We start from the raw sequence: 17,163 nt of genomic DNA, 5'->3' as shown, positions 1-17,163 counted from the left end.
GCCAAAAAATGGACCCCGAAACGAAATGCTTTTTGGCCGAATTGTAGAAATACAACATTAGTAATCCGCTCAATATGTATAGCAGTACTACCAAATTCCGTTCTTAACCTTTGTGAAGTTCCCCTGTCTTCCCTGTTTAGTGTTAGTTACAGTGACAGTGCCTTTACCTTTTGGCATTCTTTTTCCTTCTCTTTTATTTTCTCTTGTAAAGTATGTTGCGCACTTTCGAAATTTTGTCTCTGACAGTGAAGCTCCTCTGAAAGCCTTTTCACCTTTTCCTCTTTTACAGCACACTAAAAAAAAGATAAAGAAATGAAATGAAATATTTCTAAGGTTGAAAAGATTTGGCATTTGATTTTGATATGGGCTTAGAATTTATTTATTATTTTTCATTTTCATTTCTATTGGGACTTTCCACTAAAAAAGGGTGGCTACCACAGGTCTCAGGGTAGCCAAAAGCTTCATTAAGCTCAAATTAATGACAAATTATAAACAAAAAGGCCAAGGTTGCTGGGGAACAAAAACAGGGGATGTTAAGACAAAATGAGTAGATAACCATATGAATGGTTGAGGGAGTTACAGGAAAGTAGTGTAATGCCCAAAAGAAGATGCGAAAACTGGCTGCATCTCCCTCTGGAATCACGCTACTGTCCAATAATTCCCTCTGCCATTTGTATGGTTATCTACTCATCTTGCATTTAGGCAACATCTTCCTTCCTGTCTTTATCTCCCGTCATTCAAACTGAACTTGTAAGCTCATCATCATACCCATAAGTTTTGCATTTTATTGAATATTCACACATGGTCTAGCTAAAAAGGTCTGCTCCTAGGCACTTCATTCAATACATTCAAGGAAGCAGACTCTTGTCTATGAACGTTTGTTTCAAACTTCGTTCTCTAGATTTCTAAGGTGCTACAAGATTTCTTTGCATATTGATATTCCAAAGTAACATGGCTATCTCTTTGAATTTTAACCCTTTGCGGGCAAAGACACTCAAAGAGAGGAGGTCAATAGCTGATAGCATAAAAGGTGAATGAATACCTATGGATGGAGACAGAGGGCAAGAACAAGAAAATGCAATATGAAACAAAATGGACACCTCGGTGATACAAGAACTGAAATATCTTGGCAGAAATTTAAATTTGTGTTATTCAAAATGATCTAGGTCAATAATGCAGTCTTCTTCAGCTTTATATCTTCCAACCAGGCAACTGGGATAATGGAAGTTGCACTCCAATACAACATAAAGGACACCATGCTGGGGAATCATAGAGTTGGAAGAGACTTCATGGGCCATCCAGTCCAACTCCCTGCCAAGAAGCAGGAAAATCACATTCAAAGCACCCCTGACAGATGGCCATCCAGCCTCTGTTTAAAAGCCTCCAAAGAAGGAGCCTCCACCACACTCTGGGGCAGAAAGTTCCACTGCTGAACAGCTCTGTTAGGAAGTCATTTCTAATGCTCAGATGGAACTCCTTTCCTGCAGTTTGAAGCCATTGTTCTGCATCCTAGTCTCTAGAGCAGCAAAAAAAAAAAAAAAAAAAGCTTATTCCCTCTTCCCTATGACTTCCCCTCACATATTTATACATGGCTATAACGTCTCCTCTCAGCCTTCTCTTCTGCAGGCTAAACATGCCCAGTTCTTTAAACCGCTCCTCATAGGGCTTGTTCTAGAGACCCTTGATCATTTTATTTGCCCACCTCAGGACACATTCCAGCTTGTCAACATCTCCCTTCAATTGCGGTTCACAGAATTGGAGACAATATTCCAAGTGTGGTCTGACCAAGGCAGAATAGGGGGGATACCATGACTTCCCTGGACACTAGTCTCCTATTTATGCAGGCCAAAATTCCATTGGCTTTTTAAGCTGCCACATGACATTGTTGGTTCATTAACCCTTTTCCAAGGTCTGTTTTCCCCTGAAGAAACTGAAGCAAGAGGGAAAATGTACCTGCTTCCTCTCTAGAGGCAACAGAAAAAGCTGCCAGCATCTTTTGCAACACTGCAAGGGAATCTGGGACACATCCCTAGGACCACAGATGGTTTTGTTTTTATTTCTAAAACTATTTACTAAACTATCAGCCAGCAGGGAAGAATTTGCTGCTGGGTATACATAGGCAGAACTGGCAGCATCAAGGCGGGTGAAAGAATCAGCTTGACAGTCTCCATGTATGAAAAAAAATGATAATGATAGGAAGAAAAAAATAAAGAGTAACAGCTTTTCATTACACTCACTGGGAACAAACTGAGAAGCAAACAGATATACAGAAACATGGCTGAAGAAAAGACATGGGAAGAAAAACACACTTAAGTCTGAACCAACTTTAGACCACCATAATATCTAAACAAGCTGCTTACAAAGGATACACAACCTTCCAAGTGGGATCTCCAACACAATGCCGCAAGATTTTCTATTCCCTCTCCCATTGGCTTTCAATTTTCCCCAACTACAAATTAGTCAGCATTCTCTGGACATTGTGTACGCTGAGTTTCAGCCAGCTCTCTTGGGAATCTTATTGGAAAAGATTCTTTGTACTCCAAGTGCCCAGTGCCTACAGCTACTGCCCTCCTATACTGCACAAGTGGGCACTCAGAGGTCACTAGAAATATAATACATAGGATTTCATGAATCTGCCCCACCCAACCACCATTGCATGTTGATCATACTTGGTTAGTACTTGGATAAATGACCATCACGGAATTATAGAGTTGGAAGAGAGCACATGAACCATCCTGATATGATAGGTTGTTTAAATTTTATTCTAATTTTCTAAGTTATAATTTGTTTATATTCTGGAGTTTAATTTTTGTTATTATGTGTCTATTAGTTGTTATGTTCAGGTGTTGAATTTTTGCCTTTTTTGTGACTGGAATCCACCCTGAGTCCTTTCAAAGAGATAGGGCTGAATATAAAGTTTTATTATTATTATTATTATTATTATTATTGTTGTTGTTGTTGTTATTTATGATCCAGCCCAACCCCTGCCATGCAGGAAAACACAATCAAAGCACCCCCGACAGATGGCCATCCAGCCTGTTTAAAAGCCTCCAAAGAAGGAACCTCTACCACACTCCAAAGCAGTGAGTTCCACTGTTGAACAACTCTGACAGTCAAGAGGTTCTTCCTAACGTTCAGGTGGAATCTCCTTTTCTTTAATTAGAACCCATTGCTCCAAGTCTCTAGGGCAGCAGAAAATAAGTCTGCTCCCTCTTCCTTATGGCAAACACTGTGCATTGTTGTGGGAAGAAGCTGCAGTTCAGTGTTGGGCCAGATGCTTTGCATATACAAGGTTCCAAGGTTAAATCCTTAGCATCTCCAGGTAGGGCCTGGAAAACAATGCTGCCTGTAACCTAGAGAACTGCTATAAGTCAAAATTCACAATATTGGACTATTTGAAGCTATTGATTGATTTATTTTATATGCCTGCTTTCTCTCAAAGGGAGATCAAAGGCAGCAATGATCCCACTCAGCAATATGCCAGCTCTCTCTATTCCTGACTCCACAAATAAACTATATAGAAGATATGGGCCATGCTTCTTAACAGGAAAGGTTCTGCGGATTTAATCACAGATTCATTAGATGACAGTCTCATTTGATGATAAGTCATTAGTGTGAAAATACTGTCTGAATAGATATCAAATTATATGAAAAAAAATTTCTGTAAATCCAACTGACATGTGCTGTATAATGCGCCAATTATTGTTGGACATGACTGCATGGAACAGATGTTAGAATTGTAAGGGTATTCACATGGGATCTGAGAAAGCACTACACCTGATCAGTTGCTTGATCAAATTGCGCTACAATTCTGCTCATCTCATTTCTGGTTTTGTTCAGAGCTTTATCTTTTTCTGTTAATTCCATTTTTAGATTTTCCAGTTGCAGCTGAGCTTCTTGAAGTTTGGTAAGACTCAGTTTCATATCTTGTGTTTGACTTTGCTGTTTGTGCTCCAGTTCTTGAATTCTGGATCTTAACTCTGTATGTGAAAAACATAAAAATATAGCATTACTTCATTTATTTTAGACTCATCAAAAGTAAGTTCATATTTAGTCTTTTTATGCCCCCAGGCCACATTTTTCCTTTTTGTCCTTTGAGACTGTCAAAGAACAGAATTTCATACTAAGCCAGTGGGCAATATTGCTCCTTTTGGGGGGCAGGGAGAGAGGCTTGTATGATCCGGAGTGGAGAGCATTAGTAGTCTGGAGTGCAATTGGGAAGTGCGGAATAAAAATACAGGGGAGGTGGAAACATAAAGAAATAGGACAGGAACATTTTGTAAAACTGTTCATACATATTTCATCTGGAGTTAAATTATATTGATTACTTTATTTTCCAGGTGAACACCCACAATGTAAGTTTCAACTGATCAGTAGTCAAGTCTTGGAGTCCTCGTGGACAACTAGTTAAACATGAGCCAACAATGTGATGTGGCGGCAAAAAAAGCCAATGGGATTTTGGCCTGCATCAATAGGAGCATAGTGTCTAGATCTAAGGAAGTAATGCTACCCCTCTATTCTGCTTTGGTTAGACCACACCTGGAATATTGTGTCCAATTCTGGGCACCACAATTCAAGAGAGATATTGACAAGCTGGAATGTGTCCAGAGGAGGGCGACTAAAATGATCAAGGGTCTGGAAAACAAGCCCTATGAGGAGCGGCTTAAGGACCTGGGCATGTTTAGCCTGAAGAAGTGAAGACTGAGAGGAGATATGATAGCCATGTATAAATATGTGAGAAGAAGCCACAGGGAGGAGGGAGCAAGCTTGTTTTCTGCTTCCCTGGAGACTAGGACGCAATGGAACAATGGCTTCAAACTGCAAGAGAGGAGATTCCATCTGAACATGAGGAAGAACTTCCTGACTGTGAAAGCTGTTCAGCAGTGGAACTCTCTGCCCCGGAGTGTGGTGGAGGCTCCTTCTTTGGAAGCTTTTAAACAGAGGCTGGATGGCCATCTGTCAGGGGTGATTTGAATGCAATATTCCTGCTTCTTGGCAGGGGGTTGGACTGGATGGCCCATGAGGTCTCTTCCAACTCTTTGATTCTATGATTCTAAGTCCGTCAACGTGGCTTAACAAACAAGTGTTAGAAAATGAGCATATCGTGCATTGTTAGGAAGCCCAACCTGCATCAAAGGAATATGTGCATGCAATGACTTATTTACAACAATAAAGGTAAATTTACTTGCTTGCTTACTTACTTACTTATTTATTTAAGGTTTTCCCCTGACATGAAGTCTAGTCATATCCAACTCTGGGGGGTGATGCTCATGTCAATTTCTAAGCCAAAGAGCTGGCATTGTCCATAGACACCTCCAAGGTCATGTGGCCGGCATGACTGCATGCAGTACCATTACTTTCCTGCTGGACCAGTACATATTGACCTACTCACATTTGTATGTTTTCAAATTGCTAGGTAGGCAGAAGCTGGTGCTAACAGTGGGAGCCAACCTTTCAGTCAGCAAATTCAGCACCTCAGCGGGTTAACCCGCTGCACCACCGGGGGCTTCTATATATGAAACTACAAATAGTAATATAATTTTTATTGCTTCTGAGTGGTGTGACAAGCAGTTAACAATACTGCAAGTCCAATAAGTATTTAAAACTGTAATTCATGCTGTTGACAAAAATAGAGCCGGATATTAACAAATAGATAGAAGCACAACAGGTATTTCCAAGCTACCTTGGTTCTGAGCTTTCATCTTAAGTAACGGAGAGTTCTTTGAACTGAAGATGCTGGAATTGCTCATTTCTTTCTTTGCTGATTTCAGATATCTGTAACTTGGAGTTGCCCCAAATTCCTGAGAGCGATGTGATGTCACTGACCCACTGCTTACAGGAGTTTCCTGGGGACTGGATGAGAAGCGGCTTGGCGTTTTCTCTTGTTGCCATGAGAATACAGACGAGGAAGCTTGCTGCCGAGCAATTTGTCTACGACTTATCATACTTTCAGGACACGTGGTATTTGTTTTCTTTTCAGAACAAAAGAAGAGAGAAAATAAACATTTTCTTAATTGGATTGAACCCATTTTGGGAAATGCTTCAGAGAATAAGAATTTGCTAGTTTAGATCAAACAAACAACAAAGCTCACTATCCATTCATCTATCAACAAGTCAAAACTCATATGTGGTTTCATACATTTTTTTTTTCAATTTAATGCTAGCCTAGAGCTGCTTCCTGTTATTTTATTTATTTATATACCATATTTATATCCCACCCTTCTTAGAGCGGCTTACATAAAGGTAGAAATTTGATGCCACACAAACAAACATCCAACAAAATAAACATGTACAGTGAAACCAACTGCTTAAAACATGTCAAACATTAAAAACTACTTATTTAAAATCACGTATTCCAATATCACAGTTTGAGGCCGTTCCAGCTGTCATTGCACTATTCCGTTCACTTATTGTACTGATAAATCACTGATTGAAAGCTTGGTCCCACATGCCTATTTTTAGTTTTTTTCTAAATGTCAGGACGGAGGGGGCTGATCTTATTTCACTAGGGAATTCCACAGCTGAGGGGCCACCACTGAGAAGGCCCTGCCTCTTGTCCCCACCAATCTCACCTATGAAGGAGGTGGGACCAAGAGCAGGGCCTACCAGAAAATCTTAATCTCCTAGCTGGCTCATAGAGGGAAATTCATTTGGACAGGTAAGCTGGGCCAGAACTGTTCTGTCATAGGACAAGCTATGATGTTACCTTTTTTCATCCTGAATCAATATTTTACGTGTAAATATTCTACATAATGCGAGCCAACATGGTATTGTGTTTTCAGTATTGGACTACAACTCTGGAGGTGGCTTAGCTAGAGAAACTCACTAAATGGCCTTGGCTAAATCACCTGGAGTTCATCTATACCAGTGGGTCCTCAGATGTTTCGGGCTTCAACTCCCAGAAAGCATAACATCTGGTAAACTGGCTGGGATTTCTGGGAGTTGTAGGCCAAAACAGGTTGAGAACCACTGATCTACACTGCATAAGTAATGCAGTTTGACACCACTTTAACTATCATGGCTCAATGCTATGGAATCATGGGAGTTGTAATTTCTTGAGCAGCCAGCACCTTTTGGCAAAGAAGGCTGAAGACCTTATAAAACTACAACTCACATGATTCCATGCCATTTAAAGGGATGTTATATTGCATCAATTCTATAATGTAGCTGCATCCATACTTTCAGCCCCAGAAAACCCCATCATAAGGTTGTTGTATGTCATATATGATTTGGAAATACACGACAAACAATTACTTGAGATTTCAAACTCTTCAGTTCTGCTTCCAGTCTTCTCCTTTCTTCGACTTCTTTACTGTATTTTGCTTGCAGTTCTTCATATTTTGACTCTGCCAATGCGGAATAAAAGTCCATTGTGATCTTATTTTTTAAAAATAATCTTATTTTCATTTATGATCTTATACACACAGTAGCACACCTAATGATGTACATGGAACAATGAAGATATTTAAAGTACATTTTTACAGTATCTAGGATTATGGAATGGTATTGTTCGGAAATAAGAACTTCCTTTACAGAACACAATGTCTTGGAGATTTGCCCTCAGGATGAATGCAAGACATAATAAACAAAGAAGAAGACACAACTGTGGTCATTTTCAGTAAAAACTGAGATTTTTGTTAAGGTTAAGAATTACATTCATACATTTTTAGAAAAGAACAGAATGTACCGTTGAGACTTGGTGTTGAAGGAGTAATGAGGTTCTTCTGTGGTGTGCTATTGAAAGATGCATCTCCGGCAACATGGATCTTCTGGGTTTTTTCCAATTCAGATTTGTATCTGTTTTTTGTGTTTTAAAAAGGGAAAAGAACTTAGCTGAGCATCAACAAAAATAATATTGTATCCTTATTGAGTTAGTTGAAACAAATGTGACAACTTAATGAATAAATTAGGTCTTGCTGAATTCAGTGGAAACTCAACTAATTTACAGAATGATTTCATTTATGTTTACTCGTAAGTCCCACTGCTCCATAGGAAGTAAGCCAAATGTAGTTTGCTTCCTAATATATCATAGAATTGGAAGAGACCTCGTTGGGCCATCCAGTCCAACCCCCTCCCAAGAAGCAGGAAAATCACATTCAAAGGACTCCCGACAGATGGCCATGCAGCCTCTGCTTAAATCAATATACTTTTGCTGCCCTAATTTGTATCTCTTAGTCTGAAAACCACAATCCACACTGAAAGATGTGGTTTATATAATAATCAAGACACAGCAATGTTTCACTAACTTCTGTTGTTTCCACAAATCCTAATGAGAAATTCATGTCAATGGGTGAGGTTTTGGAGAAGAAAATGTGCACAGAATACAAACAAAACTGATCTCTCAACCGAAAACTCTTTATAATCTTCAAATGGTCAAGAAATTAGTCTAGATGTGTCTATTTGAGCCATTAAAGCATAGGATTTATTTTCTTTCACACATAAATTCTTACACATTTGCTATGTAATACTGCCTTCCAAAACTAAAAGGTTTCAAGATTCAGAACGTTTCCTCAATTTTGTTTAGAGCCAGTAAAAACAGAACAAGATGGGTACAGTTCTATGGGTTTTTTATTTTTATTAGTCAGGAGAGAATGATTCCGGAACATGGCCATACATCCCAGAAAACTCACAGCAACCCAGTGATTCCAGCCATGAAAGCCTTCGACAACAAATATTTTAAAATTGCATTGTTTCAGACTTTGAAGGAATGACATGAGGACAGTCTACTGGAGCAAACCGAAGATTACCTGTTCTAGAAATCCATCCCTACCATGGCCAACATTGTGCCCAAAGTAAAACCATGAGCAGGATGAGACCTCAACTCTGGAAACTAGTGTTCAAATCTCTGCTCAGTGATGAAAACCCACTGGGTGTCCTTCGGCAAGTCATACTCTCAGCTTTAGACGAAGGCAAAGCCGCAATAAACAAATCCTACCAGGAAAAACCCAAGGCATACTCGCTTTGGGTTGCCATAGGTTGGGAATAACTTGAAGGCACACAACAATTGCCAATCAAACTGGATGGCTTCAATGACATGGGACTAGATCCAGAGTAATTCTTCTCATTGTGCCTAGGCAGCCCTTTGCTGGTAGCCAGCACAACCTTGTAATCTCCTTATGTGTTGGGTTTCTCCTCAAAGAAGTCATTCTCACCTTTTAAGTTCTTGTTCTAGGTTTTCAATTTGCTTCTTGCTTGAAATGAGCTGTCCTTCTTGAAAGTTAACTTGAGATTCTTTCACTTGAAGGTCATGAGCAAGTTTCTGCCTTGTATTTTCTAAGTTATCACATAGTTCCATCAAGTTCTGGTTCTCTCTCTTCAGAGTTGATCCTTCATTTTTTTCTTGATCAACCTTATCAAAAGAGCCCATAATTACTTAATCACATTTGGCTTGATTCCAATTTTCTACTTCATAAAAATACCTCACTTGGTTCTGGAAAAGAATGAACTCTTTTCAATACCTTTGTCTAACATTCAAAGGGTGTTTGGAAGCATAATGTAAACCAGTGTGTGTTTGACTGCAACTTCCACCCATCTTTGCCAACATTGCTAATGATGAGGAATCATCTCAGGTGTAGCCCCAAATCATCAGAAGCAGCCCCATTCAATGTATGGCTTAAGAATATTAACACAGTCCTACATATCTACTTATTAGTTAATATCCAAATAACATTGACCAAATGTGCAATATTATTTTTAGTCAAATTATTTCATCTTATACAGTTCTTGGTTGAAGAACAGTTGACTAAATTCAATACAATGGTTGCTCTACTGATCTTGACCAACACTGGCTGGAGCCTTCAATAAAGTTTGATAGAGCAGGAGACTTATGGAGTACTTAGTTTCAGTCTCTCTTAGGAACCTGGTTTCTCAACCTGTGAGTCACCAGATGTGTTGGCCTTCAACTCCCAGAAATCCTAACACCTGGTAGACTGGCTGGGATTTCTGGAAATTGTAAGCCAAAACATCTGGGGACCCACAGGTTGACAACCACTGGGTTAAACCCTTGTGCCAGGTGAACTGCTGACCTGAAGATCAGCGGTTTGAATCCACAAGACAGGGTGAGCTCTCATTTGTCAGCTCCAGCTTCCCATGTGGGGACATGAGAGAAACCTCCCATAGGATAGTAAAACATCCAGATGTCCCCTGGGCAATGTCCCTGCAGACAGCCAATTCTCTCATACGAAAAGCAACTTGCATTTTCTCAAGTCGCTACTGACACAAAAAATAATTGTGGCTCCCAAACTGTCTTAGAAGCAGCATGCAGTCTCTAAACAAGAGTTCACATACTTTTAAAAACTCTGACATGTCATCTTAAATATAGGCACTCCCCAAGTTACAAACAACATAGGTTCTGTAGGTTTGTCCTTGAGCTGGATTTGTATGTTAGTCAGAACAGGGATATTTTTAAGTGTAACTCCATATATATATATATATATATATATATATATATATATATATATATACACACACACACACACACACACACACACACACACATATATAGGTGGAGTTACACTTTAAAATGTCCCTGTTCTATCTATCTATCTATCTATCTATCTATCTATCTATCAAAGCTTTGGATAACATATGGAAATGTTTACTACCCCTATTTTTTGTTTTACTGTCTGTGTGCCTCTTCAGAAGATTTCACCACTTTCTGTCCCTGTTATAATTGAATTTTGAAAAATTTGGCTTGTTGTAGAAACAAGAATTGGTGAGAAAGCTTCAGTTGAGACACTTTTCCCCCATGATAAGTCTTTCAGGAGTGAATTTCCCTTCCTAGGGGTAGTTCTCTCTCCCATCCTGATGTCTCACCCCTGTTGTTAACTATGAGTCATTTGTAAGTCAGATGTTTGTATATTTGCAAGATCTATCAACTATTTTATACGCTCATTTGCTCTTTTCAAGTAACCCCAAAACAACATTCATTAATTACAGACCTGGTTACTGGGGGCTTCTATTCTCAGATCATACAAATTACAGTCATTTAAATAGGTCTTAATAGCAAAAAAAGATTGCTAGAAATAGCTAAGCAGATATTTCTAGTATGCTCATTCTTTTATAATAAAAGCTATTAAAATTACGAGAGTGTGTTCTAAATTATTGATTAAAAAGAACACCATAATTCAGCCTAAATTAGTATAACATTTTATACATTCTTAGATTACCTTCTGTTTTTGTTTTTGTAAAGCCGCCTCTAGAGATTCCAGCTGAAACTGCTTTTGTTGCCGTTCTTTTTTCAACTTCTCTAGTTGACTTTCAAGTTCTTGAATCTTGTGAAGGACTTTTGTGGAAAGGCCTTCTTTCCATTCTTCCACAACCCAGCTCATTTTATCTGCGTTCACTTTCTTAAAGACATAAAAAAACATCACAAAGTGAAGAAAAGAGAAGAATTATACAGAAAGGCACTGCCCTTAAAACATGTAAAACTATTCTTATTTTTCATTGCATTAAAGAAATATGTTTGTGCTTCAGGCTGGAATATTAGATGTGTATGCCTCAGTGTGAGTCTCACTAGTTTTAAGAAAACTTACTTCTGAGCAAAATGTGTACAGACTGCTCAGCAAGTCTTATTCCTCAATTGCATATGTGGGATTGAGAGGGGAGTCAGCATAATATAATAACTAGGATCACTTGAGTGCTTATTGGGCTTATTGAGTTTTGTTCATAAATTAATATCTTTCCCCTAATTGCCCCCCCCCCCCCCCGGTGCATATCGGGTTAAACCACTAAGCTGTTGAACTTGCTTAACCGAAAGGTTGGCAGTTCAAATTCAGGGAGTGAAGTGAGCTCCTACTGTTAGCCTCAGCTTCTGCCAACCTCATGGAGCCCCCAGTGCTGCAGTGGGTAAACCACTGAGCTGCTGAACTTGTTGACTGAAAGGTCAATGGTTTGAATCTGGGGAGCGGCGTGAGCTCCCACTGTCAGCCCCAGCTTCTGCCAACCTAACAGTTCGAAAACATGCACATGTGAGTAGATCAATAGGTACCGCTTCGACAAGAAGGTAACAGCACTCCATGCAGTCATGCTGGCCACATGACCTTGGAGGTGTCTACGGACAGCTCTGACTCTTCGGCTTAGAAATGGAGATGAGCATTACATGTAGTTGAACATGACTACACGTAATGCCAAGCAAATCCAGTTCACTGTTCAATTTTTCACATCCATACACCAAAGTGGGAAATAAGATGACCCAGAAAATTCTAACGTTAACGTTCAGTTATATATCTGTACACTTCTGGATCATGTCTTGATCCTCAGACACACATCTGATTGATTATACAAGAGAAGAGTTGAACAACCACGTCAAAACCTTGATTTAAAAAGCTGCTGAAATCTAATAATAGTAATAATACCAATACAAAACAATTCAATTAAAAGCCTTTTGGTAACAAACAATAAGCACTTAAAGTCCTTGGTAAAAGGGGAAAGAGAAAAAGGTTCACATGAGAGGAAATTCCACAAACTGGGAGCAACCACCAAGAAGGCTCTCCTCTGCATCCTCACCAAATGTTTCTTTGCTGGTGGGGGAACTCAAGGCCCTTCCACACAGCCCTGTATCCTAGAATATCAAGGCAGAAAATTTCACAATATCTGCTTTGAATTGGGTTATCTGTGTCTGCACTCAGATAATGTGGGATTTTCTGCCTTGATATTCTGGCATATGTGGAAGGGTCCTAAGAGGAAGAAAAGAGGACAAGTTTGTCTTCTGCTGCTCTAGAGACTAGTACACAGAGCAATGGATTCAAACTGCAGGGAAAGAGATTTTACCAAAATATTAGGAAGAATTTCCTGATGGTACAAGAGTTGTTCAGTAGTGGAATATGCTGCCTTGGGTTGTGATAAAGTCTCCTTCTCTGGAGGTTTTTAATGGCCAACTGTTGAGAGTGCTTTAATTTTCTGTTCTTGCATGGCAAGAGGTTGGACTAGATGGCCCTTGCAGTTTCTTCTAACTCTATGATTGTAAGGGCCCTTCCAGACAGGCCCTATATCTAAGGATCTGATCCCAGATTTTCTATTTATCCCAGATTATCTGGCAGAGGGGACTCATATAATCCAGTTTGAAGCAGAAAACCTGGGATCGGATCCCGGGATACAGGGCCTGTCTGGAAGAGCCCTTACAATCATAGTTAGAAGAGACTGCAAGGGACATCCAGTCCAACCTCTTGCCATGCAGGAACATCTTGGATTTCTGCATTTAGGCAGGCCTATTTACTATTAGTACTTTATGCAGTCCTCTCCTGAAAGTGCATTAGCCTCTGCTATGTACTCAACCATTAAACAGGAAAACACAACAATTAAAATAAACCAGTGGTTCCCAACCATTTTTGACCAGGGACCACTTGGCTAGGGAGCACTCTCTAACATTAGTACCAAAAGGGTTACAAATCAGTTTTTGGTCAAGTTTAGATTCAGTTTATTATTTGGGGTGCTGATTCAAAAAACTACAATGGTTAGACCACATCAGCTCTAGTTTCCGATACAGAACATATGCCATCCAGTGGTCACCATCTGCTCATCCACAGAAAACCATATTTAATAAGGCACAGTACTATATGAGGGTTTCACGAGACCCGTTGCTCTAGTTGCAACAGTGTAGTAATGGTGAGGCTGTGGACAATATTTTAGTTCTTGGAGACCACTGGTGGTCCATGGACCACAGGTTGGGAACCACTGAAAAAAATGAACGAATGCAATCATATCATGCCAAAACAGAGAGAGACTGTGGCAATATACCAATTATTTCTCAATATGTGTCAGTGTTTTCCTTAGCTTATATATACTGTGTATCTGCCAGTTATTTACATTTTACTGTTTCCAGTTTTGACAAAAACAAAAATCTCCTTCTTCTTCCCAGTGAAGTCTAGTGAACGGCACCTGTCATATATTGGCACATATTCCCCTGCATCTTCTTCACCCCATTGACCATCCTTTATTGTTGTTGTTGTTGTTGTTATTTGAAACACAAGATTAGTACACAGCAAGAAAGATCACTCTCCTGGCTGTTGTACTGGATCACACATCAGACACTTCCCAAATGTCTAGGACTGTGTGATGTATCGGCGAATAATGCGTGGAGATCCAAGTAGGGTGGCCTTTTGCAGCTGACAGATGGTAATTTTGTCAGCGCCGATTGTGTTTAAGTGCAGTCCAAGGTTTGCCGATCACCACTGGTATTTCAGTGCAAAAGGATGTCCTTGAAATCTTCCAATAGATAAACTACAGGCAGTCCCCGAATTACAGACACCTTTGGCAAAATTGCCAGTTTAGTCAATGCTTAGAAAACTCTTAGAGCAAGGATGATATACATCTACACCTGACATGGCCAAACTTCAGCCCTCCAGGTGTTTTGGACTTAGAGTCATAGAATCATAGAGTTGGAAGAGACCTCATGGGCCATCCAGTCCAACCCCCTGCCAAGAAGCAGGAATACTGCATTCAAAGCACCCCCCGACAGAGGGCAATCCAGCCGCTGTTTAAAAGCTTCCAAAGAAGGAGCCTCCATCACACTCCGGGGCAGAGAGTTCCACTGCTGAACAGCTCTCACAGACAGGAATTTTTTCCTAATGTTCAGATGGAATCTCCTTTCTTGTAGTTTGAAGCCATTGTTCAACTCCAAATTGTGCCCATGCCTGATCAACACTATAGTTAATGCAGTTTTGACCCCAACTTTAACTGCCATTGCTCAATGCTATGGGATCCTGGGAGTTGTAGTTTTGTGAGATCTACACACCCTCTTCTGCCAAAGACTGCTGGCTCCTCAGCAAACGACAAATGTAGGATCCTGTAGCATTGAGTTATGGCAGCTAAAGTAGTATCGAACTGCATTCATTCTGCAGTGTAGATGCACCTGGGGTGGTTTACAAAAGCCAAGGCATTAAGATGTTGCACATCAGTTGCACTCAATAGGCACAAACATTTGACAGCCACTATGTATACAGATCTAGAATTAAGGATATATATCCTTAAGTCTAGATCTATCTATCTATATATATCCTTAAATCTAGATCTATATATACATATCCTTAAGTCTAGATCTATCTATCTATCTATTTATCTATACACACACACACACACACATATCTCCTTAAGACTAGATCTATATCTATATCTATATATTTCCTTAAGTCTAGATCTATCTATCTGTCTATCTATCTAAATATCCTTAAGTCTAGATCTATATATACATATCCTTAAGACTAAATCTCTCTCTATATATATATATACACACACACACCTCCTTAAGACTAGATCTATATCTATATATCTCCTTAAGTCTATATCTATCTATCTATATCTATCTATCTATCTATATATATATATATATATATATCCTTAAATCTAGATCTATCTATCTATACACACACACACACGCACACATATATATCTCCTTAAGACTAGATCTATATCTATATCTATATATTTCCTTAAGTCTAGATCTATCTATATATCCTTAAGTCTAGATCTATATATATATATACACACACACACACACACACACACACCTCCTTAAGACTAGATCTATATCTATATCTATCCTTAAGTCTAGATCTATCTATCCTTAAGTCTAGATCTATCTATCTCTCCTTTAGTCTAGATCCCTACCTTTCTTCTCCAGGGAAGTCCTCTCTTTCGCTTTCCCTCCAGAACCGCTGAAGATTCAAACCTGCCACCATCTCCCGCAAACGTTCTATTGCTGGCACCACGCTGGACGTGATTGGTCGCCCGAGAAGACCAAGTTTCCTTGGCGTGCTTCAGTTGGACCAATAGGAGCCCCCCAAACGCGTGACGTCTCCCTGCCAAGCGGGAAACTGGGCTCTTTTGGAAGCTAATTGGGCGAGGAGAGAAGGGAGGCGGGAGCGTGGCTTGCTTTGTCTACTTGGAGCTGGTTGGGAATTGTCATGCAAGGAAGGGCGCGCTTTTTTGGCGTCCAGCCTGCAGTCTTTTGTCCGTTTGCCGGGAAATTAGACATGCTTGTCAATTAGAGATTGCTTTTGCCTAGACTGGGTGCAGCTACACCAGGCATGGGCAAACTTGGGTCCTCCCTCCAGGTGTTTTGGACTTCAACTCCCACAATTCCTAACAGCCTGTTAGGAATTGTGGGAGTTGAAGTCCAAAACACCTGGAGGGAGGACCCAAGTTTGCCCATGCCTGATCTACACTGTCAAAGTAATGCAGTTTAACACCACTTTAACTGCCATGGCTCAATGCTATGGAATCCTGGGAATTGTAGTTTGGTAAAGCACCAGCCCCCAGCAACGCAGTGGGTTAAACCGCTGAGCTGCTGAACTTGCTGACTAAAAGCTCGAATCTGGGGAGCAGGGTGATCTCCTGCTGTTAGCCCCAGCTTCTGCCAACCTAGCAGTTCAAAAACATGCAAATGTGAGTAGATCAATAGGTACCGCTCTGGCGGGAATGTAACTGTGCTCCATGCAATCATTTTTTTATTTACATTTTATTTACATTATTTATATCCCGCCCATATCAGCCCGCAGGCGACTCATGCTGGCCACATGACCTTGGAGGTGACTACAGACAACGCTGGCTCTTTGGCTTAGAAGTGGAGATGAGTACCAACCCCCAGAATCGGACACGACTGGACTTAATGTCAGGAGAAATATTTACCCTAAAGCAGCAGCCTACTCTGGATGAGTAGGCCAAAGTTGTAAAACGACATCTTTCATAGCACTGTCAGTTAAAGTGGTGTCAAACTGCACTAATTCTACAGAGTGGATGCACCCTGGAATTGGAGGAGAGAGGAAAAATACACACAAGGGAAGAAAAATGTAGACAGGAGAACTGTAACTGGTAACTAGAAAAATAATATAAAGGGGAAGGAAGAGGAACTCACACAGACCTCACAACCTCTGAGGATGCCTGCCATTGAGGCAGGCAAAATGTCAGGAGAGAATGCTTCTGGGACATAGCCATACAGCCCGAAAGATTTACAGAAACCTCACACAAGAATAAATTTACTTCTTTATATACTAGACTCTTGGTTAAATGAAACGCAAGCAAACAAAACTCAAGCAACTGGCAAAAACATTAAAGAAATAAAACTTTGGGTTGTAGGTTTTTTGGGCTATATGGCCATGTTCTAGAAGCATTCTCTCCTGACGTTTCGCCTGACCTCACAACCTCTGAGGATGCTTGGCATAGATG

The 17,163-nt window shown here is 40.1% G+C and overlaps 1 protein-coding gene across 1 annotated transcript in view; it reads right to left on the bottom strand.

The window, feature by feature from the left end:
- The window catches only part of CENPF (centromere protein F), a 44,648-nt gene extending 28,922 nt beyond the window's left edge, over nt 1–15,726 (bottom strand). Inside the window, exons 1-8 of the mRNA XM_067463744.1 lie at nt 15,607–15,726; nt 11,169–11,348; nt 9,153–9,349; nt 7,688–7,797; nt 7,255–7,346; nt 5,684–5,972; nt 3,778–3,980; nt 168–293 (exon numbers count right to left, since the gene is read on the bottom strand). Of these exons, the coding sequence (XP_067319845.1) occupies nt 168–293; nt 3,778–3,980; nt 5,684–5,972; nt 7,255–7,346; nt 7,688–7,797; nt 9,153–9,349; nt 11,169–11,330 (1,179 nt within the window). The 5' untranslated portion in view covers nt 11,331–11,348; nt 15,607–15,726. The remainder of the gene's footprint in view (nt 1–167; nt 294–3,777; nt 3,981–5,683; nt 5,973–7,254; nt 7,347–7,687; nt 7,798–9,152; nt 9,350–11,168; nt 11,349–15,606) is intronic.
- Between the last annotated feature and the right edge of the window lie 1,437 nt (nt 15,727–17,163).

This window comes from Anolis sagrei, chromosome 1 (assembly GCF_037176765.1).
Source record: "Anolis sagrei isolate rAnoSag1 chromosome 1, rAnoSag1.mat, whole genome shotgun sequence".
In the NCBI taxonomy this organism is placed as follows: domain Eukaryota; kingdom Metazoa; phylum Chordata; class Lepidosauria; order Squamata; family Dactyloidae; genus Anolis; species Anolis sagrei.
This window is presented reverse-complemented; position numbering and strand designations above follow the sequence as displayed.